We start from the raw sequence: 26,996 nt of genomic DNA on the forward strand, positions 1-26,996 counted from the left end.
TTCTACTGTTGTCCTAACATGACAATATAGTACCTTTGTAAGTTGCTCTCATCATGGCAGAAATCAGAAGTGTCGTTATGTTTGTGGCGTGCAGTTGACTTTCAGTTTTGCAGTTGCGTGGTGAGGCATTATCTGCAATTATTAAGGTCGAAACAAAAAGATCTAAGGTGGTCTTGTTAAATGCCTCATATCATCAGTAAATTTGAATAAATTACAAAGTAAACCGTCTATCTACCCAACCTGCCCATTTACCCCATTGGTCCATCCTTCATACCCTTGTTTCCTTCAGCCACCTCCCTCCCTTCCTCCCTCCCTCCCTCTTTTCCCAGGAGAGGCTGAGAATAGGTCTATATTTAACAACTCTAACCAGAGGAGAGCTCAGGTCAACGCTCACTGGAGAGCTGCACTGGATAAAGGAGTAAAATAGCATTGTTGTAACAGAGGCTTATGGGATGTATCTACAACCAGAGAACATGAGACTGTATTAGTCACTGGTGATAACTCTGATTGTAATTTCAGTAAATTGGAGGTGAAATGAGAAGGTGAAATCATCTTGTCCAGAAATACGCAGAAGGGAGGAGGGAGGGGGAGCTACTCTTTCAAAAAGCAACTAAAGCAATGATGGCACACCACGCAACACTGTATGCTTCTGCTGGGCAGTCGCCTCAGCATTTTTGCTTCAACTGAAGTACATCAGGAGGCAAAGATTTTTTATTGCTGTCATTTTGTTGCCTGTTGCCAGCTGCAGTTGCACTGCCAACGACTTTGCCTATACAACATTTTTTGGGCCAAATATAATTGACAACTTAGCCAACAGCTGTGGCCAAAATTCCCATTTGTCTGAGATGCAAATGCTCGTCACTTTTACAAGAAATAATCTTTTTGCCTAAAATTTTAGTGTTTGGATGATATTACCTTGAACAAAAATGCGTCACTGCTGTGACATATTATGTAAAAAAAAGGATCTAAAATTGTCTTTTTTTAAAATGTTGTTTAATGTTATAAACTTGGGCTATTAGTTCTCCCTTAATCGTGTTCAGATTTACTATATTTTCTGAGAAAAGACACATCATTGTTGCCAACGTCACAACTGCTGTGCACTTTCGATTTGCACTAAACAGCTGAAAGACTTGACATGTTATTTAGTCTGAGACACTCTGTACCCAGCATTTCCCTCTGACTAAACACTGCAGACGCTTCTATTCCTCCTTTGTATTTGTTCCCAAATGGCAAAAATAAACATAAGAAAGCAAAAATGCGTCATATTAAAGAGTCGCTAGAAAGAAACAGCAGGCATTTTAGCAGAAGACAAAGGCATGCTTATCACTTTCAACGATCATTTCAATGCTGGGCAATAGGTGTATCTAAAGATGTATGTTTTCAGTTGCCCCACCCCTGTATTGTGTATCCTCAGAGATCTGCAACCCACAGTGAACACCCACAGCCTGCTGGCCAGACAGCCCAGAAGCTTTTACAGGAACACAGCCACAAAGAGGATTTAATGATTAGAGATGAATCAGGAAATACTCAATTGCTGGTAATTAAAAATGGTAGATGTGCGTCATTAAAAGCTGAACTGGGTAAAAAAGGTAAAACTGAAGGTTGGTCTGCCGTTACTTAAAAATACAACTGATGGAAATTCACCCTTTGTCTATAATTTCTCCTTTGATGCGCAGAAAGTACAAAGATCAGTGGACACCTAACTGTGTCTCTAAAAATTCACCTTATTATAAGCCAGCGGGCAAACATGACCATATTTTAGAAAATGAAATAAAATCGATCCTTTGAAATAGAAGTTTTTAGTGCGTGTGCGTGTGTGTGTGTGTGTTTGAACACACATGTTAACATGTACGCATGTGCCGGCACACACAGGCCCTCATTCTATTAGCTTGTGGTTATAGTCACACTGTCTTCGCCTGAATGCAATCTTACAGTATGTTCAAGGAAATCAGCAAGTCAGATTTTTTCACCCTTTTGGTCTGGCTTATTGCACACTGTGAAATACGGTGTAGAGAAAGATGGTGTCGAGGAATCTAAAGGCTACATAAGGACACAGGCAAAGAGCAGTTAAAGGGGAAATGAAGACAGGGAGCCTTGCTCTCTGTGCCAGTCATCACGAAAGTATGAGTGGGAGGCTTTCTGTCCTTATTTGCCATGACACAATGAGCCGACCATTGCCCGAGTGTGTGTGTGTGTGTGTGTGTGTGTGTGTGTGTCTGTCTGTGTGTGTGTGTGTGTCTGTGTGTGTGTGTGTGAAACCACACCCTTCACTTGCTGTGTGATACAAAAAATATATATGCAAAGTAATAAGACATATATACACATATGTGTGTGAATATATATTGAAACAGTGATGTTATCCTCCAATCATTAACAATAATTTTATGCATTTATCATCATGTACGTGGGTGCTATACAGCCACGAACAATGTAGCATAACCAGGAAAGAAATGGGCAGAGACAGACAGGTGACTAAAAAGTGTAACAGACAAAGCACATGCCTGTCTGAGTAAGTGTGTGGGTGTTGTGCATATCCATGTGTATAGGCAATACTCACTCATGCTGAGCGTCTATCTGCCTGCCTGGCAGACAGACTGACAGATGAGAAGACTGGATGAGACAAGAAAGAGTAAAAAAAAAAATAGTTTTTCGTTTCTTTGTCTGTGCCCAGGTATCTGTGCTTTGACAGCCCTGGAGACCTGCTTCTTCCTTCTGCCTCTTCATCCCTCTGCGTTGCTGTGCCAGCGCGGCAGCAGTGGCCGCCATGCTGGGGCGTGTTCCCTGTGCCCTGTCGAGCCGGCATGGCAGTTTGCTTGCAGCCTTTCCCCGTTACGAAAGCAGGCCACTGACTCTTGCGCGTGAGCCAGAGTATCGAGTGAAAGTGCCACATCAAGACTCACTAGAGGTGGTTTTATTGTCGGAGGGCCGTACCAACTGAGCGCTCAGACACAGGGGGGATCCACGAGAAGGAACTATGGATTCATATAGAATATCAGTTCCTACCATCAGCTGACACCCCTCAGCCCTCATCCTCTCTCTCTATCTCTCCTTCACTCCATCCCAGCATCTCTCATGGCCCTCTGCCTCCTCCCTCCCTCAGTCCCACTCATTTTCTTCCTTTTTTATCCATCTATGCATCCTCCCTTTCTTCCCTCCCCTCTCTCCTCCCTCCCTCAGCTCAATGCAATTATAGTAATGGATTTTTTCCCCCTCGGTTGATGGCTTCCGACATCCTGTCTTGAAATGAGGCTAATCATGCTCTTAAGGGTCATGTTTAGTTAATGAAGGGTTTGGGAGGCACATGTGGGAAGGGGAGTGGGGGTGGGGGGTGGGGGCATTCCTATATGCAGGCCTACTATTGCACACAAAGCAAGCATGTTAATCCACACACACTTCCACTTGTGTTAATGGCACACGGTCATTCACACACAGGCACATGCCATGCATTCATATGTGCAAGCCAGCACAGACAGCATGAGAATGCATGCGCCCACGTGCAGCCAAATCTACACCAGACACACACGTTCATTCATAAGCACACGGAGAGACTGTATATGCCAGCGATCGATTGCCACTGACACAGATACAGGCGTGCAAACACAGCACAAGGAGCCTGTGCACGACACACGCACATCCTGTGAAGCTATGTCAGTAGTGTTCGTCTATCTCAGCAGATGCTCTGGGCTTAGCCAACTGCATCCGCTGAACGCATGCCATCACTGCTGAAGGATATGTGCGTGTGTGTGTGTGTGTGTGTGTGTGTAAGAGGTTGGGGAGGGCAGGAGAAGAGAAAGGGAGGGTGCGAAAAGGATGTAAATGGGAGAGGGAGGAAAGGAGGAAAAACTAGAGAGGAGAGAAGGTAAAGTGAAAGAGAAAAGGAGAGTAAGCAGAGGCACCAGCTGAAAGAGAGTGAGGTGCGGAAAAGGAGAGAGAAAGAGAGAGCACCCTGGCAGAGAAAGATGGAACAGTGAAAAGTGAGACGAGGACACAGAGACAGAAAAAAATTGCAGTCAGTCGCCATTTTTCAACCAGCACTGCTCTCCGCCTTCCGCTTCTACAGTTTCATTTTTCTGTCGATTTTTTCATTTGATTACTGTCCTCTTTAGCTGCTCTTTTCTCTTGGTTTCATCCTCTCTATATTTCTATTCGTCATCCTCCTTTGTTTTCCATTGTGTACATTATTTCAAGACATAGAAAACAAAAACCCAGAATTGCCGAATACTAACCCAAAGCTATTCATCCATGACGATTACCAACACGCAACACATACAACACAAACGCTGAAGTAGCAGAGAATAGAATAAGGATCTCATTGTAAAAACGTTGACTGTATGGTGACAGCTTGGGGTCTGCACATGTGTATGTAGATCTGTCAGTAGCATGAGGGTTGGGAGTCCAAAACTAAGGGGACTGGTTAAGAAACATGCTTTTATTTGCATTTTCAGATTCCTGGTGTAGTGTGTTTCAGTCTAAATCCCTGTTCACGCATACATCAATGCATGCATATATACTGCAGATAAACATCAAAGCATTACCCGAATCAATCAAATCTATCAAATTACAACTGTAGAGGATGTCAAACAAAGCTAGATCATTTCCATAGGAGTGGGAACAATAAAATATACTATTTTGTCACAGTATTTGGGGTACAAAATGATAACCTATATTACTGAGAATTTTTGTTTTAGTACCACCTCTTCTACATTTAAGCAGGAAAATCTTAATGGGGTTAGACATAAATGTATCCACGTTTTGACCATACACGGAGAGAAACAGGATGAAACCATAAAAAAAAAAAAAAAAAAAAAAATCTAGTCTAGTCTAGTCTGAAGCCCTACATAGTCATCAGTGCCTTCTATAGTAAGTATATAGGAAGATCCCCTCTCATTTGTGTTCAGCCATACATACAGACACATCACTCACACATCAATTCCCTCAGCATGTGTTGTTCCAGACAGGATCTGCAGAGGGATGCATCAGCTCAATCACGCGAAACACGCTCGCACACACACGCACACACACACACACACACACACACACACACACACACACACACACACACACACACACACACACACACACACACACACACACACACACACACACACACACACACACACACATTGACACACATGCATTTGCACTTTGCATTATTCTAGTTCATCAATGCTGGAGCGTGTCAACATACCTCTTATAAACCTAGAAACTAAAGTCTCCATTTAATCTGGCGAGACAGAGCCACACATGTTGCTCAGGGAATTGCAGCAACTTCCCCGAACCAGGACAGAGGAGGAGAGGGTGAACAGAGGAGGAGCGAGAGAAGAGGGGAAGCAGAACCAGGTGAAAGAAAAAAGGTAAAGACTGCATACACATCGTTGCTGAATTGTACAATGCAGAGAATTATTTGAAAAAATAATAAAATGAAATGATACCAATTTTTAAAAAATTGCGAAAACCATATCTGTAATAGATAGACTAATGTTAAAGGACCAGTGTGTTAGATTGAATGGGATATATTGGCAGAAATGGAATATGATATAATAACTAAGTTTTCTCTCTAGCGTATAATCATCTAAAAATAAGAATTGTTTTGCTCTCCTTACCTTAGAAATAAGCTGTTTATATCTACGTGGGGAGCAGGTCCTAATTTATGGAGATTGACATGTTGCACTGACATGTTTCTACAGTGGCCCAGAACAGTCCAAACAGCTATGCAGCCATACGGCCAAGGTCTCGATCTTAAGTAATCGTAGAATAAAAGTGACTTCACATTAGCATGTGTAGTGCGTCAGATATACATGAAATTTTAAGCTCAAACTGCTTTATTCAGCTTCTCATCAGTTTAAATCATTCTATTTGTCTATTTGTTTTGGAAATGAAGAGGCCTCTACAGATAATTCAACTCGTAGATCAGTAAAAGGTGGGCACACATTAACTAATGAGAGAATTAATCAAATTATACTTTAAATTATGATATTGGCTTCCAATGATTTTGTGAACAAAATAATCAGAGATAAAAAAAAAAGATTATTGTGCCGTATTCCTCTTCCCAATGATGCTCTCATTTAGTTTTGTCTTACAGACCGAATCATAATGGTTGTTTTTACAATTACGGATGGAAAACACTCCATCACATAAAACTAGCTGGATTTTGATACAGTGTGTGAATTTCTTTTCATACATATACAACTACTAGACCAACATCTTGACAGTGTGATGAATCTTGGAATGTGTAACAATATGTGTGTTAAACTACTGCAACACTAGCCGCTTTCACACTCGCCTGTTTAAGGCGGGAATATGATGCCGTTTTGCCGACTCGCTGTTCTGCATATGACGTACGATTGTGGAAAAGGAAGACAGAGTTGAACAAAGGTAGTAACAGCTCCAAAACGAGGTCTTTGTAAAACGTACAGCTAGAGAGACGTGACTATGGGTGCGGAGGTATGATGTTTTGATTACGTATTATGTGAGCAACCACACCGCGGGAGATTTAAAAGGCACCTTTTAGCAATTTGCGGCTAATTTAAAGAAGAAGAACAGTGGTTGTAAAGGTCCATTAACAACAATAAAGAGGTCCTGGAGCTCCTTACCCTGCATATAACAAAGAAGGTAAATGATTGTTTTTGACATGTAATGCCTTTGTTGTTGTTCAGAAACTGCTGCACAGGCATATATTTTGTAGCACACTAGAGGCTGATGCTGTTGTGTTACATGTCACGGCCATCACGCCTCATTTGATTGCGGGATGCCGGGATGAAGTGTTTGATCACATTGTTGTTTGGTTCTGTATAAAAGCACAAAGGAGGCATAAAGAAGGGACTTCGTAGCAGCTCTGTGGCGCGATCTCTGTGGCGCGATCTCTGTGTAAAAGGGGGATACTTAAGGTTTTTACTGAAACTGATGCTGTTGCCTTTTGTCCTACAAGCGGTATGTCAATCCTGTGTTGTGTTGCTGTCTTGTAATATCGCAGCTCCAATTAACCTCTTTTCCCATCAGTGTACTTGGTGATGTAAAGTGACTGTCCCAGCGGGATGTTAAATGGAGATCTGTAGGAGGGGAAAAAAGTGGGCCGCAGTGTGGCTCGGTGTTTATCAGAAGTTGGCTCCGTTTTCTCAGAACAACAGAATTCACCACAAGCTTTCCCCGTTTTGTTATTTCTTGCTGAATGGGCCTCCTGAGTCTGATTAATTTTTTGGCTCCTTGTCATCGAGCCAAACGCACCCCGTGAGACTAGAGTCACAATTAGTCACAATTTGCAATTAGAGTCAACTGTTTGTATATCATCTCATGATCTTAATTAAAAGAGAGCTCCCAAAGGGCCAGCAGCCAGCTTATTAGATGAATACTCGCCTCCTTGTTGGCCAGCTAGTCAGACAGTGACCAGGAGAGTAGAAACCCAAATACTTTTTAAAATTTTTTTAAATTCTAAATAAATGAGATCACAGGTCTATAAAGATGTCCATTCAACTCTGTCCTCTTTGAGGACGTAGCAGTGTTTTTGAATATTTACGTTCATCTCAGAGTTCCTACAGATTAAGGCAGGTTAGATTTAAAACTTTTAGAGAATTTTTAATGCCACTCAGAATTAAATTTAAGAATAATTTTACAATAACCAAAATTGAAGAAAAAATAATACATGAACCGATCTTAATTACTTAGGGTTGGGAACAATTTTGCCCAAATATTCATAACGTAAAATATGACCTTTTTGGTTATGTTAGTTCAAGGGGATTTTGGCAAATTTTGTATATGTATTAAAAAAACCAATAATAATAATAATAATAATAATAATAATAATAATAATAATAATAATAATAATAATAATAATAATAATAATAAATGTTACCAATTATTTTGAAATTTTACGGTGCAACATCAGAAAAAAAGATTCATAACATCCTACTCCCCATGTTGTAGCATTTTTAAGACGCCAAAAGATCGATTTAAGATATTTTAACATTTAAGGCATTATTTTCAGATTAATGAATTCAATGCCTTTTAAGACTTTTTAAGGGTCTGTGGGGACCCTGGTTCAGCCATATATGTAGAGGAGGTAGATAAAATGATAGAAACACCTTTCAATACAATTCAGCTCATTACAAAGTGCAACATCACAACATACATGACGAAGTGAATATAAAGGGACTTAAGATGAATGTCAAAACAATGCTACTATCTTAACTGACTTGCTTTTTATTCTCACCACCTTCCTGGAATTTGGTTGCTCAAATGGAGCTGTGGTTTTATCTGTAAAGCAGCAGAGGAATTATTCTACTGAATGACATATTGCACATTTCTTCTGAAATGAAACTTTGTAATGTACAGTCCTCTTATAAATCAATAAGGGAAAAGCAGCATGAGCATAGAGGGAGTGTGTGTGTGTGTGTGTGTGTGTGTGTGTGTGTGTGTGTGCGCGCGCGCCCACGGTGCCAGAAGCTAAGTGCTCTTCCAGTCAGTCAGTCAAACCCACCCAGGCTAGAATACATCCGGCTGACCAAGAGGAATGAAAGATGAGTAAATGTGAAAGAATGAAAGGCAGATAGCAACAGAGGAAGAAAAAAAAAAATATATATATATAGAGAGAGAGAGAGAAAGAAAAATGGTATTAAATCTATGGCTTAGGAGGTCAGAGAGAACAGGAAGGCATAGAGAGAGATGAATGAACAGATATAAACAGAGCAGTTAAACAACATAAACAAACAACAATTTAGCTGGTTAAAAGAAGGAGAAATGAAGAGAGCAAGAGAGACAGAGACAGAGACAGAGCTCAGGGACACAGCAACTTGAATTGAAATTGACAGACAGAGAGAGAGAGAGAGAGAGAGAGAGAGAGAGAGAGAGAGAGAGAGAGAGAGAGACTGAGAGAGAGAGAGCTCAGGGACACAGCAACTGGGAGAATAGGCTGAGAACATCTGTATTAGTATCAGCTATCTGCTAAATTGTTATTTTAAACATTGGTATAAGCACAGAGTTTCACAATCAGTGCATCCCTGGTTTAAAGCGGAAGATAAAGGTAAACACAAGATACAGATCCTTGTTGAATCAATACAAAACAAAGACTATGCATTATCAACTGTTAATAAAACAAACACCACGAATGAATAAATGCTAAAAACCATTTTAGTAACCATCTGTTAAAAGAGTACAATACTGAGTTAGCACTGCACTACTATAACTTTATCAGATTCAAAACTGAGTTTTTAAAACAGAACATCAAAATGATTGCAGAAGAACCAGAGACTTTGTCATTCTTCTTCCATGTCAAAACCCGGCGCCTATTTCGCCCACACTGCAACTCGACCACTAACAGTTCTGCTGGAGATCCAGATGAGTTAAGCTAGTAGTCACTAATAAAGCCTCAAGCAGGGACAAGGAACGAGCCTCAAAGGTCTCCACAGCCCCAGATTTGTTTCATTTTCAATCTTGTAGTCTTTAGGCCAGCCTCATGCGCGCGCGCGCGCGCACGCACGCACGCACGCACGCACGCACGCACGCACGCACACGCACACACACACACACACACACACACACACACACACACACACACACACACACACACCACTAACAGCTTAAGAGAGGCCTATTGCTGCTGCCTCTGTTATACCTGCGGCACCATGATGCCACCTCTGGAAGGGGACTACCACAACCTTGCACATCTCAGCCACTTGCCTGTTACTCTCCCGAAAATCACAGACAGAAACAAAGCCTGTAATTGGCAAACAACTACCAGAATACTACGCTTCTGATCAGACTTCCGCTCCCGATGGTGGGTGACACAATGTGGCACAGTTGGTATGGGTTCAGTGACCAGCTGGATCTCGTATTATGGTTAAATGTAAAGCTAAACATGTTCTGAAAACACTTGAAGCGAAAAGTATGCAGGACAGAAACAGAATCTTGGTTTATATTTGATCAGTGCTGATTAGTTTTACTGTTTGATCTCTGTTTCTAATCAGCCTCAATTTTCACTGTGCAGGAAGCAGTGTGGCGCCCACTTCTTGTCCACAAACTTTTACCATTACTGGAAAATGGGGCATTCAAATACATTTCTGATAACATTTTAGGTGAGAAATAGGCAGTGCAGTAATTTATTCTTCATTTATATTTGATCAGCACTTCCTACTTTACCCTTTGATCAGATTTCGGACCAGCTTTGAGAGAGAGGGGTGGGTGTGTATCTTGATCAGTTCTGTACTCTTTTGAGTCTGTGGCGGTGGTGGCATCTTCACATACTACCCACATTGTTTTGATACAAAGATGGTTGAAAATTGGCAAAGTACCCTTTAATGTTTAGTTGCCTGTTAATGGGTGTCGGTCTGTCAAAGCAAAGTTAACCTTATCTGACATCCCTGCATCAGCCCCAGCCTCAAGTGACATCACTTTAGGTAATTTATCACCATTAGTGTTTTCTCATCCTTTCTGCTTGAACTATAATGGAGTCAGAGCAGTTGAGCTGCTGTTAATGCTTATGTAAAGCTTCCACTCCCTGCTTTACAGCCTACCAGCCAACTACTGTAAACCTTTTTGAGTTTATGCCTGACTAAACATGACAAAGTACAAATGCCATATTAGGCATGGGCAGTATCACAGTATTATGGTATACCAGGGTATTTAGAAATCCATTTTGTTTGATTTTAAAGGCCGTCAAAAATATGGACCCTCATCTTTTATTAACTTCATACTGGAGAGGGTGCATTCAGGATATTTTACATGCAGTGTGCATCATGTGCCCTGGAGGTTACGCTCACACCACAATGCATGTGTGAGCAGTGTGCGTTCACATTGGAAGGATTTGTTGTTGCAGCACTGCTGAAGAGCTGCCTACTGTTATAAGTACAATATTTCCACAATTGCGGAGGTTGTACTGCAAACTTGTACCACCAAATACTGTATACCCCGGTGTAATTCCAGGGAGGTATAAAAGTATAAAAAAAAAATTACTGCCCTAGCCTACTTCGTATGTACTTGAATCCGACAAGAGTTTATTACAAAACAGTTTAGCTGTTTCTGTATGACAATGCGAATACTGGATCAATACAATCATAGTGTAGCCTTTAGAAGTGATATATTTAATAGAATCATTGTATTATCTGTGTCATGTATTGTATATGTATTACATTTGCACTACAGGTGAAAAAAAGCTTTTTTTCATTCTGGACGACTGTACATGCAGAGTTCAGTGTTGACTCCTTGAATTCTGTGTAACACTTACTCCTGTTACATGTCCTCATATACTAACTTCCAGGCAGCAAGTGTAAAAAAGAAAAGGCTCATAAGTACATCTACCACAACTACAATAATCTTTCTCTACAGTCCACTAAAACAAAGCCTGTTGGTTAAGCTGCAAGCCTATTTCTCCATGGAAACATTAACCCACTAAGTTGCCTGTGTGTACACACATCTGCATACTCCTGTCAGCCCTTTGTGAAAAATTCCAAACTTACAGACATTTTTCAGACCTGAACTAAAAACACTTAGCGGGCTGATTATATCATCTGTAGCTAATTAATGTTACTTCCATTCCTTGGCCCCAAAACACATTTTTTTCCTGGTTATCTGGTGAATGCAATCTCTGCAAGCCAATGTTTGAGGTATGTATGCTCAGCCAAAGATGCTTTTTAGAAGAGCCCCTTCACTGTCTATTGTTATGATATCTGAAGAAACATATATATAAGACCGCTTTTTTGTTGTTGTTTGCATTCCACAAAAGCACTCACTGGTAAGTTTGACTCGTGGCCTATTATGGTGCATCTTCACCAGCTGGTCAATTTGGTTCAGCTCAGTTCGGTAGGCATTGTTTTTGTGTTTTCACTGTGAAAAGTCGTGGATGGTACATTTAGTACTGTCCCCATTTTCTGTCACCCTACTGCTGGGGTACCTACAAGACAGATCTGGTACTAAAAGGTAGAGCAAGAAACCTTGTAATCCATGCACTGGTCAGCAGAGAATCAGTAATCTTTTTTTCATACATCAGTAATCTATAACAATAAAATGAAAGGATGTTTGCAGCCTCTGACAGCAGCTGTAGATTGATAAAAAAAAAAAAAAAATTTACTTCACTGGGCCGACTGACAACTTTTTAGGTGGAATGTTTATGTTTAATGTTATTCAATGCATGAGTTGACAATGTGAATCCATCAACTCACCTTAAATTTCAGTATGACATATACTTTAAGTAATCAGTGGATCTCCAAGCGTTTAAAAAATGTATGTTCATTTAGACCAGATTACGTGAACTGCATATATTCTGATCTTAGCGTAGAGAAAAAAACTTGGCGGAGCATCGTTGCTGTGTGCTTTGGCAGCACTAAATCCCTGCTCTTGCCTGACAGAGAGTCAATGCACAAACCTGCAATTTATAAATATCCCATTGAGAGATACTCTCTCTCCAGCCTGCAGCCCCGTTCTGTGGATGATAAACGGGGCGCAGATTTTACTTTGTATCACTGGTGATGAGGAAATTCAGCGAGTGCTGCTGGACAGACCAGCGAGTTACAACAACGGCGCCCACATTTAAGAGTATTGTCTGCAGTAGAGACGCTTCACAGATCTAGGGTCTAAGTATCTGTACGTCTTACTTTTGGTTCCAATGGTACTTTACCGAAAGCTTTTGATGGAAATGCAGAATTAGGTAATTCATACCTGTATGTCTGTGTCTTTGACCGGCTCCAGGGGCTCAAAAGTGGTAGCTGCACTTAGACTTTCCAACCTCTGAGAAATGTGGAAGATATCTAAACCTCTGGAACCAAGAAGGATTGACCTGGGAAAAAGACAGAGTGGTGGAGAGAATTAATGACTGAAATGGAAGGACCACACTAACAATAAATTGTAGTTTAGGTCAACAACCACTAGAGGGAAACAAGAGGCCCTTCAGCTATTGCAGTACCACCCATAAAAGACCATGCCAGTTCCAGACAAATAACAGTCTTCATGTAAAATAAATATATGGTATTAATAAAAGACTGAAACTGTTAAACACAACTAAATAAAACTTTATCTTAAATACTGATTAAAACAAGAAGCCCGTACTGTCTGTCACAGGGGACCATCAGTGAAAACTGCATAATTAAGTCAACAGTTTGACAATTGTACGAAGTACAATATTATCCATGGCCAAATATTGTCTGTTAAATGTCAAAAAGGTGTGATCTTTAAATGTTCCGCACAGAAGCCAGGACAGCTATAAAGAGGTGTCACAAATAATTACATTTCCAGGGCCAGAAGAAGGTTATTTAACCAGGAAAGCATCATATCAAATAGTATTGAATGTCACCCCCTGATAAAATAACATTTTAAAATTTTAAACACATGACCATGTTTTATTACAGAATGAAAAGGGCACACCAAAGCAGCTAGTGAGTAGTGCTGTCAGATGACAAGTTCATTGTAGAGAAATAGATGGATTTGTACTATGATCTATATAGGTTTTGTGAACACCATACAAGAACAACAGAGGTTTTCTGAGTGTGCAGCATGACCCTGTGTGCATGGGACATATTCCTTACGCTTTCACGTCGGCAGCATCTTGCGAGGTGCGAGTCAGGGTGCGGGATCGAAGCCTCTCCCCTGCCTGCTGGATTTCCTGGAGGTTCCTCTCAACATGCGGCAGCTCTGACACCGCTTCTGTCTCCGCAGCTAGCTGCTCTGCCTGTTGCAGCAGCTCCCCGAAACCCTCTGCATCCATACCTCTCTCTAGGAAGAGAGCGAGTGATTTAGTAAATACATTGAGAGTAAAATATACAGCAGTACAAAATGGGTCTGTTAGTTATTCATGAAAATGAAATAATTTTCTTTTAAAAAGTCCATTAGACCATTTATTGTCATTTTTACTATTATGAGATTTTTGAGTAAAGATTCCTTGTCCATTGGAATGGAGAGGAAAAATAACACAAGGGCATACCAATGTTTTTTTTGCTGATGATTTATGAGAGCAGAAGAGAGTAGAAATCCATCATAGCAATATTTTTTTGTGTTTCGAATATAATTGGATTCTAAATGGGTTAATCAGAGCTGAACTAGGAAAAATGTAATCTCCTACAGTGCACATTATATATGCAATAATCTGCAAAGGAACTTAACCTTGGACCCTCTTCCACTACTATGGCTGATTAAATGCCTTATTTCAGATAGTTTCAATTCTGTGTAGATGTTTTTAATTATACATCTACACCATGACATGTTTATTATGCTGTATTTTTAGCTATTAGACATCCTAATTACCGTTTGTTGTTTTGTATGATTTTATTTCTATTTTTTGCTTACTAATTGTTTTTAATATTTGTTCATGCTTGGCATCACAGAAAAAGAGGGTCTCCTTCAACTGATTTCCCAGTTTGAATGAACAGCTACATTTCAAATTAAACACGCTGATGAAAAGAGTAAACAACAAAATGTGTGTCACTGTGTATAAATTGAGACTACATTCGTATAAAATGTGCATGCACCCATCAGAAACAAAACAGATTCACATAGGATTTTTTAATCCCACAGAACATTGATCCATGTTAGTCGCTGAATGGCTATATATATATATATATATATATATATATATATATATATATATATATATATATATATATATATATATATATATATATATGTACACATATATATACACACATAACATAAATAGATGATAACCTATACACGAACTCAATGAATATCTAGTATGCAACAAGAAATTCAATCTTACATGTTTGAAAAGGAGTAGAAGAAAGTATTAATTTATTATTTCCTATCCCTTCTCAGCTAATCATCAGTTAATTCATAAAATCTATCTCTAACACACACACACACTAATATTTACACATACATAAAAGCAGACGTAGACACACACACACACACACACACACACACACACACAAACAACCACACATATACACACAAATACGCATACATATACGTGCATACGTGCATGTATGTCCCACTGAATTAACACATATACAAATGCACGCATATGTACGGACTGCATGTTTAACATATTTAGTTTATGACTTGACCACTGTAGGAATATACTTCACCGTCAAAGTATTAGGTACGGAGCACGTGCCAAAAAAAAACTGAATAAACTATAGGTAGCCAAGGGTTTGGAGGACGTACAGGTACCAGAGCTTTTTTGACAGCTGACATAAACACGATGACACCTGCAGCGCGCGCATGGAGTGCAATGGTTAGCGTTAGCACAATGCTAACTGCTCAGCAAAAGTAAGCCAGTTTAGGTACTCGCCTTAGTTATGATAACAGCGACAGGCAGCCTATAAGGTAACTTCAATCGTCGAGAACCGGCAAATTAGTTATAACAGTGACAATTTAACGTTTAGACAATTTCCTTTCCCGGCCTAGCTTGTAATAGTTAGCTACACTAGTTAGCTTTAGTCAAAATGAATGGCGCTCTAGGGTTAGCTGTGAGGCTAAATGGCTAACGGCTAGTTATCTCGCGTGCTCGCAGTTAGGTCAACTAAAAATCATAATATTTGATTTTAGCAGGCAGATAAACCTCATACCTGTCGTGTGGCAGGGACGTTAGGGTGGTCTTGCCTGGTTTTCTCGGACGAAGGTGTTTACAGTTGTTAACTCTTATTAAATTGTGCTCATGTGTATTATTCGCCCCGGCACTTCTGGACTCGATGCTGATTGGATGATACCCGCTCTGTGCCGGATGTTCTTCTTCTTCTCTGGATTGGACAGACCAGAGGCTGCAAGGCTGCAATGGCGTATTGCTGCCCTCCACTGTTCGTTCCTAATAATAATCATAATAATAATGAGAAGACGAAAAATCTTTATTATTATTGTTATTTTTCTCTCTCATATATATATATATATATCTACACACACACACACACACACACACACACACACACACACACACACACACACACACACACATAGGGTCTGTTTCCTGTATAGTTTTCTGGAGAGCGGCATTGTTGGAGGTGGTCTTCAGATATTTTTGTGATATTTTTTGGTATCTTAGTTTGATGGTCTTAATGCCTGTTATATTGTGGATGTACTGGTTGTTGATGAATAAAGGGAGTCTGTTGGCCAGTTTGAGTGCTTTGTTTTGAATGGTTTGGAGGCGTTGGAGTTGGTTGTTTGAGATGGTGATCCAGGTCAGAATATCAATAGCAACTCAGTCTACGGTTAAATAGACCTTGAACCTTGTAGGATAGCTTAGGGCTTTTGCTCTTTTCTATCCATGGTTGGAGGCTCGGTTTGAATCAAACTCAGGGTTACAGGATACACAGTTACTGAAATCCTGTCTGAGGAGGTAATAGCAATCACAGGCAGGCCTGTTGATAATTACATCTTTGGTGCATGAGCGCCACCTGCTGAACAACAGCATTATTCAGGGACACTATGTCTGCCATAAGACTTGATCATAAGGCAATTGGGAGTGAAAAGTTCTATTCAGTGTAGTATTTTTTTTTATGTATTTAAAAGGGATCATGTACAGTATGAAACACACAATTGTTATCATTTATTTAAAGCATTTTATTAAGAGTGGGGTCAATTTGCATAAATTGTTAACAAACATATACTGAACTCGACATGAAATGAAATAATTGATATAATAAGTGATAATAGTAATAGCACGATGCTTTTTGGATTGGCAGCAACTGTGTCTGAGCTCAGATAGGTCTGTACAGGTAGAGATACCTGTCCTTTCATAAGCCTTGTGTGGCTGTTGCTGTCCGACATGCTGATACGACACACCTGCAGAGCTGCTTTCTCTGTCCAGGGTGCTGAACCTGCACTGCTGCTGAGCTGAAAACAGCAGTGCTTACAGTCTTGTGTATGACACAAATCTATGACCTGAAATGTTCATTATCAATGTAAAAGCACATGTCTCGACAGTTATGACACTCATTTGATATATATATATATATATATATATATATATATATATATATATATATATATATATATATATATATATATATATATATATATATATATATATATATATATATATATATATATATATATATATATATATATGCTCGCATGATCCATCAAAGAAAGTGTGAAAGAAAGTGGCAGGTAGAACAGAAATAAATTGGGGTAATAAAAGAGTTGAAATGTGTCATTGCCTTTGAAATTAGGATGAGTATCAAGATGTCACTGAGATGAAAACAAAAACGGCTGGCGGTCACTTTTGTCAGCATTCAAAAGAAACGGTCAAAATTGCAGTGGAGAATAAAGTAGAAGAATATTTTAACCAGTTTAAGATATGGACACACATTTGGGATGACTTTGGTGCATGGATACAATAGGTATGATAGACCCAAGCTTTTGTGTAAAAAGTAGAAGTATGCAGTAGCAGGAAATGGAAATACTCAGTTTAAGTAAAAGTGGTGATGTGTCCTTCCGTGTCGAGTAATTCACGAACATTTCTGTGAAGCGAGGATCGAGGCTCGTATCGATGACGTATGTGGTGATGTTTGAAGCGTCGGGAGCCGGCTGTACCACGTGACTGATTCAGGAAATGGTTCGCGCGTTTGGCGTGCGATTCGAAATATAAGGGGCAACGAAACGCAACGGACCTCCACTATCCCCGCACATTTTGTTGACTTCAGACATTATTGTGCGTTTGTTTGCAATCTATTCGAGCTTATTAATGAGTATATTATTGGTTTATTGGCATTATCATTTAAGCACAATTCATTTTATAGCTTCACGCACCAAAGCCATGGTGTCATTATAATCACTGTCTGTTTTACATTTATTGTCCACTTGATGGCACAGTAGAGAAAATGAAGCACCGTGAAGCTTCGGCCCATGAGTGAACCAACTGGATGAAAAGCTTCAATGCTTCATGACACTTCATCTCGCCATCACTAAGTAAAAGTACCTACATTCATTTTAAATTAAGGACAATAACAGGCTACTTCCCACCACTGGTCTTCACTTGAGTCTGTTAGTTATGTGATTCAGATGACTGTAACATGGTCAAGCAAAGCTGTATTAAAAATGTATTTAACCTCCAAACTGTCAAAAAGAAACTTGTAAAAGAATAACTCAACATGACATCTTGGTGACAGTTTAGATGATTATGTTAGGTTAGGCTATGTGTTTGCCATGAGGATAGACACTTGTTTTTTGATCACTAAGGACAAGAACCATAAAAAGCAGACAAGCAATTAATGAAAGAAAAAAAACTTAATTTCATTATTACATCTTTAGATTCAAGATTCAAAGTGTGTATTGTCATATGCACAGTATGGAAACATGTTTCCCTGTACAATGAAATTCTTACTTTGCTGTCCACAGAATGCCTAACGTGTAGCAAATATAAAAGAAATATGAACCCTTTATATTATATTATATATTAACCCTTCTAACCATGAGTAAACTGGCTTTGCATCTTGAAAAAATACCTTAAATGAGTACATAAAAGTGAATAAAATAAATATGTAGTAAGAATCAGTTTCTTTTCCCTGGACAGTTTTACCTAGCTTTTGAAAGACATCAACCTAATCTGCCCAGGGTCCACAGGCTAAAAACGGTAAACGTGTTATTATTGAGAACTGAGCTCTTGAGTGATGTGAGGTGGCTCTTAAAAGAGCCGTTGCGGTTTGTGGAGCAGAAGACAGTTTAAGCTCTCTCTCCGCGGATGCGGCGGGCCAGCTGGATGTCTTTGGGCATGATGGTGACTCTTTTGGCGTGGATGGCGCACAGATTGGTGTCCTCAAACAGGCCGACCAGGTAAGCCTCGCTGGCCTCCTGGAGAGCCATGACAGCGGAGCTCTGGAAGCGCAAGTCGGTCTTGAAATCCTGAGCGATCTCTCTGACCAGGCGCTGGAAAGGCAGCTTGCGAATCAGCAGCTCGGTGGATTTCTGATAACGACGGATCTCTCTCAGGGCCACAGTACCAGGCCTATAACGGTGAGGCTTCTTCACGCCGCCGGTGGCCGGGGCGCTCTTTCGGGCAGCCTTGGTAGCCAACTGCTTCCTTGGTGCCTTGCCTCCGGTAGATTTGCGAGCGGTCTGCTTGGTTCTTGCCATGGTTTCTTAATTCTCTTTTCACAGGAGAAGTATGCTGCTCGCGGAGCAGCCACGCTGCTCTTAAACTGTGGGACCGGCTGTCACATGGTGACGCTGCTTCAGACCTCCGGCTCCTGATTGGTGAGCGGCTCCTCTGGAGCTCAGGACCGCCTAGAGGAGAGACCCCCGCCCCAATCCCCGCTGCTTATTGGCCACAAATCCTTTCAAAAAGTCCGCCGAAAGTCAAGAGTGCCCCTCCCTCTGCTGGAGCCTCTGTTCAGCTCTGATAGGAACCGCCCCGCACTCTCTGAGTATATAGAGGAGGGTTTCTGACCCCACAGGCACATATTTTCTGAGTATCAACTTTAGGAAGTATTACAGAATGAGTGGTCGCGGTAAAACCACTGGCAAGGCCAGAGCTAAGGCCAAGACCCGCTCCTCCCGTGCTGGGCTTCAGTTCCCAGTCGGTCGAGTTCACAGGCTGCTGCGCAAAGGAAATTATGCGGAGCGTGTCGGCGCCGGCGCCCCCGTCTACTTGGCGGCTGTGCTGGAGTACCTGACCGCTGAGATCCTCGAGCTGGCCGGAAACGCTGCCCGCGACAACAAGAAGACCCGTATCATCCCTCGTCACTTGCAGCTGGCTGTCCGCAACGACGAGGAGCTCAACAAGCTGTTGGGAGGAGTCACCATCGCTCAGGGCGGCGTGCTGCCCAACATCCAGGCTGTCCTGCTGCCCAAGAAGACCGAGAAGCCCGCCAAGAAGTAAACCAAGATACGTCATCTCTGCTGATAAAAACCCCTGAAAGGCTCTTTTAAGAGCCACACACCTCATCTCATAAAGAGCAGTGTTTCTAATGTGCATCTACCGCACTCATGGGGAAAATTGACCATATAATTGAATATAGTAGGTCTATAACTTGTTATTGACTTTGTTAATAACAGAAAAGTTATTAAGTAATCCTTTTAGAGCCACACACTAAATCTGATATCACCTTCAGTGTTTCATATATGTTTCTAATTATCGATGGCGTGAAAGAAGGTGTTTGATCTTGTCACTGCACACAATATATAGCCTTCCATATCAAATGTTAAAACTGTAAGTTACAGCCCAGAGGGTTCAATGAAAATCTCAGCCTTCTCAATGTCAACCTATGGTAACATATCAATTACCACCAAGATTGAATCTGAATTCTATGAACATTTGTCATATGTGCAGTATCTTACAGCACTTCTCCCCATGTACCTCCTGTTGAAACTGAGAAACCAACAGTACTGCTACAAACTAGATATGTTTCGTACACCTGCAAGACTAATGACCAATAGGCAAATCTCTGACTTTGGGTTTCATTTTGTGTTTAACTGTCTGACAGGTGCACAGGTCAAAAGCTACCCATGATTTCCTCCTAAAAGCCTGTTGGAAAACGTATTCTTCATTCTGTCTGGTTAAGTGCATGTTTAAATTTTTTTTTTTTTTTTTTACTATGTGATCATTGGAAAACCTATTTTGAGCAAGATTTACAGCCAAAGTGAAAAAATGTGTAACCCTTGGTGACAAAAAAATAGTGTGTTACACAAATGACTTTCTCAAAAACTACCAGGACTTGTTTCACTTATGGTACCATCGCTTTTAGAAAAACTTTTTTCTTTATTTATTTTTGTGTGCATGTGTGTCTTTCAACTCATCAATTGAGGCATTATAAATTATTGAAATTTTGATTTTACTATGTAATACCACATGTCTGGACAATTTCCAACTCTAACAGAAAAAAACATTAGTGGTACTTTTCCTTAAGTAAAGTACTTAATATAGTCTAAGGCATTAATGGGTTAACATGATTTTGAATTAATCGGAGTTGGGAGTATACTTGGGATTCCTAGTTGCTGTTACTGAAGCAGCAGTTACTCTTCCTGGGTTTGACAGCATTCCTGACACTGCAATACTTTGTCACTGGTCATTATGCAGTATTTTTACCATTTACTCTAATGACAAAAAAAGACTGTGTACTTTCTCATTCAGCATGATGTACACCATGAATGATAATGGCTCCCCCTAAATTTTATTGAAAAGATTGAAAGGTTAGAATACTACAAAAGTTGGGTTTTCCTGAGATAACGAGAAAAATAAGTTATCGCGAAAAAATGAGCGTCATAATCTCGTGATAACAGTAAGTCGTGAACTTGGGTAAAACAAATGTTATGAGAAAAGGGCAAATAGCATGTATAGAAAGATGTCCTTTTAGGGCTTGTGTAGGAATATTACAAAGTCTGACAATATACAAAGCAAAATTGTGAAAAAGTAGTATTGGACTTAACTATAGAAGGAATCAAAAACAAACATAACACCAAAAACCTAAATCAAAGACTTCAAAATGATGTAGAACATTAAAGCAGGTAATAGATAAAAGTAATATACTTGTTATTATATATGTTAAAACGCCTTTGATGTAAGGAGGGAATGATGCTATTTTAGTCATTTCATACTTTATTGGAAAGACTTACCTTTTCTTTTTATTCTTCTGTTTATTAAAATAACAATGAATAACAGCATACAACCTATAAATGTGTAAATGATAACATACATTTCAGAACCAAAATTTTAAACCAATTACAAACTCAGTATTTTGTAACCATTTCATATTTTTCAGTTTTGTTAAAACAGGAAATGTCTTTCGTTAAAATATGGGCGGCTCTTAAAAGAGCCTTAGTGTTGTTGATGTGTCAGCAGATTTACTTGGAGCTAGTGTACTTGGTGACGGCCTTGGTACCCTCAGAAACGGCGTGCTTAGCAAGCTCCCCGGGCAGCAGCAGGCGGACGGCGGTCTGGATCTCTCTGGAAGTGATGGTGGAGCGCTTGTTGTAGTGAGCCAGACGGGAGGCCTCACCGGCGATACGCTCGAAGATATCGCCCACAAAGGAGTTCATGATGCCCATCGCCTTGGAGGAAATACCGGTGTCGGGGTGCACCTGCTTCAGCACCTTGTACACGTAAATAGCGTAGCTCTCCTTCCTGCCCTTTCTCCTCTTCCTATTGGTCTTGCCGGTAGTCTTCGTGACGGCTTTCTTGGAGCCCTTCTTAGGCGCTTTCACTGGGTCAGGCATGGTGTTTCTTCTGCTAGTTTTGTCGAAAAGGCATGACTCGCAATGAGAGAAGCATCTATTTGTATTCACTGTATGCAAATATTACTGTGCTGTTGCTCGCACACGATTGGTTGTCTCCTGAGAGGACTGCGCAGGCGCTGAACAAGTGACTTGTTGCTGTGAGTGATTTATTTGCTGTAGGAAACAGACTGAAAAGTGATCTAATGACTGAAAAGAACAGAGCGTAAGGACAAATAACAAACAGATCACAAAGTATTGGTTTAGTTGCTATATCAGAATCAGGAATACTTTGGGAGGGAAATTGTGGTTCGTTTCAGTCACTCTGATGTCAAGCAAAGAGAATTACAGAAGCTGAAATAAGTAGCCTACCAGCACAAATTGTAAAATCTCACATCCTAGACCTCCTTGGGGCAGTCAGCTTCTTCTATAAAAGGCTCCAAAACCAAGAACACCAACCAAAAAAAAAATAAATAAAAAATTAACACAAGATTTTAAGATTTCTGACAAATTGGTGTTAAAGGTTGGCTGAAGCAAAATCAGAGATGTGGGCATTTTTCAACTATTTTATGATGTCCTATAGATGAGTGTTGTAAGTGTATGTAACTTTGATATGTTTGTGTCTTTAAAAAAAAAAAAAAAAACTATAACTGTTACTGTGTGCATGCAATTGTATGTATGTAGCTTGATATTTTTTTCCTTTATTAAAACCCAAACTAGGGACAGGAGTTAGAAAGTAGCAATAACTTTATTCTCTACATGTGAAACATCAGTTACCAGCAAATACAAAGTATATACAAGAATAAAGAATATGAGAATATAATTGCACTAACAATACAAAAACAATTACTCCTTATATGTGTAAAAATATAAATATGGAAGCTGTGTAAAATATAAAACTACATACTTTCTGCTACAATATATGTAACTAGTAGTAGATTTGGTAAAAAGTAGGTTGTGTGTGATGTAATAATGTACATCAACAATAAAAAATATCAATGAGCAAGTTATGGAAAATGACCATTAAAAATTAAATAATACTGTACATTTGGAGCATTACATAGATGACTGCTTGTGATACCCGTTTGAAAATGTTGCTCCTTAAATTAACTGCACATTTAGTTAGGAATCACACCATATTCTTTCATAAAGACTATAAGAGGAATGAGCTCTTTTGGGAGGATTTGGGTGGCTCTTAGAAGAGCCTTTTGTTTAAATATCTGATCATCAGACTGATGGCAGCTCACTTCTTCTTAGGTGCTGTCTTTTTGGCTTTAGGCTTCACGGTCTTCTTGATGGGAGCTTTCTTGGCTGCAGGCTGTTTGACCTTCTTCGGGCTCTTGGTAGCCTTTTTCGGGCCCTTACCTGCCTTCTTGGGACTCTTAGTTGATTTCTTGGGCGTTGCCGGGCCCTTGACCTTCTTGGGAGATTTCTTTGCGACTACTGGCTTCTTGACTACCGCTACTTTGGGTTTTCTGACTGCTGCGGGCTTCTTGGCTTTTGAAGCGGCTTTCTTAACGGGCTTCTTAGCCTTAGGGGGTGCGACCTTCTTGTTTATCTTGAAAGAGCCAGAAGCCCCGCTCCCCTTGGTCTGAACTAGGGCCCCCTTTGCCACAAGTGCCTTGATGGCAGTCTTGACGCGGGCCTTGTTCTTCTCAATATCGTAGCCTCCGCCAGCCAGCATTTTTTTGAGGGCAGCCAGAGAAACGCCGCCTCGCTCATTGGAAGCGGCAACAGCCTTAAGGAGAAGCTCCTGGCAGCTGGGACTGGCCTTCTTCGGTGCGGAGGTCTTCTTCTTGGCTGCTTTGGCCGGCGCGGCTGGAGCTGGTGCTGCTTCTGCCATTTTCTGTTGAGTTGTTATTCGTCTTTAGGAAATGAGAATCAGAGTTGACTGATACAGTACTGACAGCTCAAAGCTGGTCTTAAACACACCATGAGAACCGTGGAGACTCAACCCAGCCTGTGACTCCTCTGTGCAGTGTCAAAGCTGGAGCACTTGTGTTTTCTCTGCACTTATAAAAGACGAAAAACTGCATGTGTGAGAGGTGCTGCGGGCTGACAGTGAAGGAGCCGATAGCGGACTTGTGTCTCTTCATATCCAAGTCATGTAGAGCTCTGATGCGCTCTGCTTTTTGTCCGTGGAGCCTCCAAACCTCATCGATTCACCGCCGTCATCGGCACTGTTCAGCGGCTTTTCCCTCTCATTTCTCTCCTAAAATGGGTTTAAAAGCAAAACAACTCCGGTAAGAACCGTTTTCCAGCTACTCCACATGTTTGTACGGGGACTCGACTTAAAAACAACCATCTGCTGTTGACGAGTTTGTAGTAAAGTGAGTTTTTTCTGGCCGCAGCAAACACACTGATGATGGCCGAGGCTCCTGCTGCAGTTAAGCCAGACTTCAGTCAGAGCTGCTGTCACTGTGAACATGTCCCCTGCTGAGGAAAACTTTTGATATAAAAAAAGTTAATAGTTACACTTTTAATGATCAAACACACTGACAAAATAAATGTAACCTGTTTGGACAGTGCAGTGGGCTAAGTGGGCTACGTGCTTAGTAACCAGTGGTGGTGGTGGTGTGCCTGAAAGCCATAGGCATACTTTTGTGTGAGCTGCTGTGATTGTGAACATCACCACAGCTTCATCTCAGCTGTCATGATGCCTATATATAAATAATAATAATAATAATAATAATAATAATAATAATAATAATAATAATAATAATAATAATAATAATAATAATAACTTTCTTTATTTATCACAGTTACAGTGATTTGACAGTCAAAGTGGAAGAAGAAATGGGATACTTAAGGTAATACAACCACAGAAAGCAAGACAGTCCTACTGAATGCAAGTCAAAACAAAATTGGGGTAAAGTTAAAATTACAACAAGAGGACAATTAATACAAGATACATAATGCAAAATCTCATTGTAAAATAACACCAATATAAAGACCAAAACAACAAAAGTAATAAAACCCCAAATAAAAGGAGATTTAAAAAAACAATGATAAAATAAGTAAAATAAAAACAAAAAATAGCCTTATCTTCTCAGGCAGGTTGTTCCAAAGCTGATGGGCCTGTCTTACTGAGGAATAGTTTTAATTTTTCAATAGTACAACTATCAATGATCAAACACACTGACAAATACATGTCACCTGTCTGGGGAAGCTTGGGGGCTTTGAATTTTACACTGTTTTACTGATATAATTTCTAAATATTAGAGAACTTCTCACAGGACAGTTGCTGTGTGTATTCTGCTGGGGTTGAAATTAAGGACTCACTGAAATTTACATTTGAACATCCTGCAAAAGTATTAGAGTAACACAGCAGCTCTTGAATGTAAACTGCTGCACTTTTAACCCCTGAGCAGGTTGCAACTTTGTTTTAGTTGAGCAAAAAGTGGGGTTCCAGTTGTTGCAGTCTGGGCGTGTTGACACATTGTAACTAGATTAACAAGCTGGAACATACTATTCACATTTTGTTTATTACACTGAGGTGAAATTATGTCTAATATTGTAAACATACAATATTCCAACTATGTGCATCTATAATGAATGAAGGAATAAAGGTCCTTCTGTTTGTTACAACAAACAGAAGGGACATTGCACCACACACAGTTGGAGCTCATAGGTTAATGAAACATTACAAGCCATATTACTATTTATTGTGATCATAAGTTATATTCAAGTCATCAGTGAGGATGATTTGGAGGTTTTTCTCACCACAGTCAGAAAACCTCTGACAGTGGTGACAAAAAACAACATTTTTACATGATATGCATGAGTTGTAAACATTAGCCACCTTGTTTTCCCTCTGTTGCTAACTACCTCTGGCCTCTAATTAAAATGTCTAAATTTATGTCATAATTTAAAATAATCTTTTATATACAAAAATAAACAGTGTTGACACCTCGTGGCTGTGACATTAACAACAGGCTATCAATAATTATTGGAAAAACTAGCATACTAGCCTGAGTGACCTTGTTACATATAGTATAGTATATCTGGAGGGTGGAAAAGTGTGTGTGTGTGTGTGTGTGTGTGTGTGTGTGTGTGTGTGTGTGTGTGTGTGTGTGTGTGTGTGTGTGTGTGTGTGTGTGCTTTGACAAAAGGCGGGACACATTTTGAGCAATCACAAAACAAGAGTATGTATTGAGTCAGTTCACTGCATTCAGTTGTAAAGACATCTTTCACTCAACTCTTTCATCTGGTCGAGAATATTATTACATTTAAATTATTTCTTTTTGTATTTATATTTTTAATCAAATTGAAACAATGTCTTGTCAACAGTGTTTTGTCTTATTTAAAGAATTATGCAGTATTATAGAGACTGGCCCAATCATTAATAGATTATATTGATTAATGAATAGATGGGTAAATTAGTTTGAGGTTGCAGTTAATTTTCTATTGCAGGGGTGAGTGTGTTTTGAACTTTTACACAGATGGGCTGTTAAGGGTTTGTTTAATTTCACTTCTAAGTGTATTTAATTTGTTCACATCAGTGAAGGTGATCAGAAGCATAAAGGTAACTATGTGTTCAAATATCAATAGATTATCAGATGTGGGTGAGAACTGATGTTGTGTTTCAACTTCTGGTGCAAACAAAGATCAAACAGTGATACTGTCGACTGAAGTTAACCGATTAAGCTATTGTTACTGACAAACTATGGGGTCGTCTATGGAGTTATATGGTCAATTAATTTTCCTCGTGAGTGCGGGCAGCGTTCCGGCCAGCTCGAGGATCTCAGCGGTCAGGTACTCCAGCACAGCCGCCAGGTAGACGGGGGCGCCGGCGCCGACACGCTCCGCATAATTTCCTTTGCGCAGCAGCCTTTGAACTCGACCGACTGGGAACTGAAGCCCAGCACGGGAGGAGCGGGTCTTCGCTCTGGCTTTGCCACCGGTTTTACCGC

At 40.1% G+C, this 26,996-nt stretch overlaps 4 protein-coding genes and 1 pseudogene across 6 annotated transcripts in view; 1 reads left to right on the forward strand and 4 right to left on the reverse strand.

Annotated features, from left to right (window-relative positions):
* nup93 (nucleoporin 93) overlaps positions 1-15,681 on the reverse strand; it is a 38,678-nt gene extending 22,997 nt beyond the window's left edge. The window contains exons 1-3 of one of the 3 annotated variants that reach the window (XM_042496072.2): positions 15,541-15,681; positions 13,509-13,695; positions 12,646-12,763 (exon numbers count right to left, since the gene is read on the reverse strand). In XM_042496072.2, coding sequence (XP_042352006.2) covers positions 12,646-12,763; positions 13,509-13,687 — 297 coding nt within the window. In that variant the 5' untranslated portion in view covers positions 13,688-13,695; positions 15,541-15,681. Of the gene's footprint in view, positions 1-2,557; positions 2,865-12,645; positions 12,764-13,508; positions 13,696-15,506 lie in introns of those variants that run through there. The other 2 variants (XM_088080123.1, XM_088080124.1) reach the window with 2 other exon arrangements.
* A 2,869-nt stretch (positions 15,682-18,550) lies between these two features.
* Positions 18,551-19,170, reverse strand: LOC121949819 (histone H3). Its single transcript, XM_042495600.2, has one exon. It carries the CDS (start codon positions 19,006-19,008, stop codon positions 18,598-18,600), a length of 411 nt encoding a protein of 136 aa, XP_042351534.1. The 5' UTR covers positions 19,009-19,170; the 3' UTR covers positions 18,551-18,597.
* A 60-nt stretch (positions 19,171-19,230) lies between these two features.
* On the forward strand, positions 19,231-19,810 carry LOC121949820 (histone H2A-like). The gene has a single exon (XM_042495601.2). It carries the CDS (start codon positions 19,370-19,372, stop codon positions 19,751-19,753), a length of 384 nt encoding a protein of 127 aa, XP_042351535.1. The 5' UTR covers positions 19,231-19,369; the 3' UTR covers positions 19,754-19,810.
* A 1,211-nt stretch (positions 19,811-21,021) lies between these two features.
* Positions 21,022-22,187, reverse strand: LOC121949821 (histone H2B 1/2-like). Its single transcript, XM_042495602.2, has one exon. It carries the CDS (start codon positions 22,084-22,086, stop codon positions 21,715-21,717), a length of 372 nt encoding a protein of 123 aa, XP_042351536.1. The 5' UTR covers positions 22,087-22,187; the 3' UTR covers positions 21,022-21,714.
* A 625-nt stretch (positions 22,188-22,812) lies between these two features.
* On the reverse strand, positions 22,813-24,071 carry LOC121965368 (histone H1 pseudogene; annotated as a pseudogene).
* Positions 24,072-26,996: the final 2,925 nt, after the last annotated feature.

The sequence above is a fragment of the Plectropomus leopardus genome, chromosome 7, assembly GCF_026936395.1.
Source record: "Plectropomus leopardus strain MGB_pleo_1.0 chromosome 7, ASM2693639v1, whole genome shotgun sequence".
NCBI classification, from domain to species: Eukaryota; Metazoa; Chordata; class Actinopteri; order Perciformes; family Serranidae; genus Plectropomus; species Plectropomus leopardus.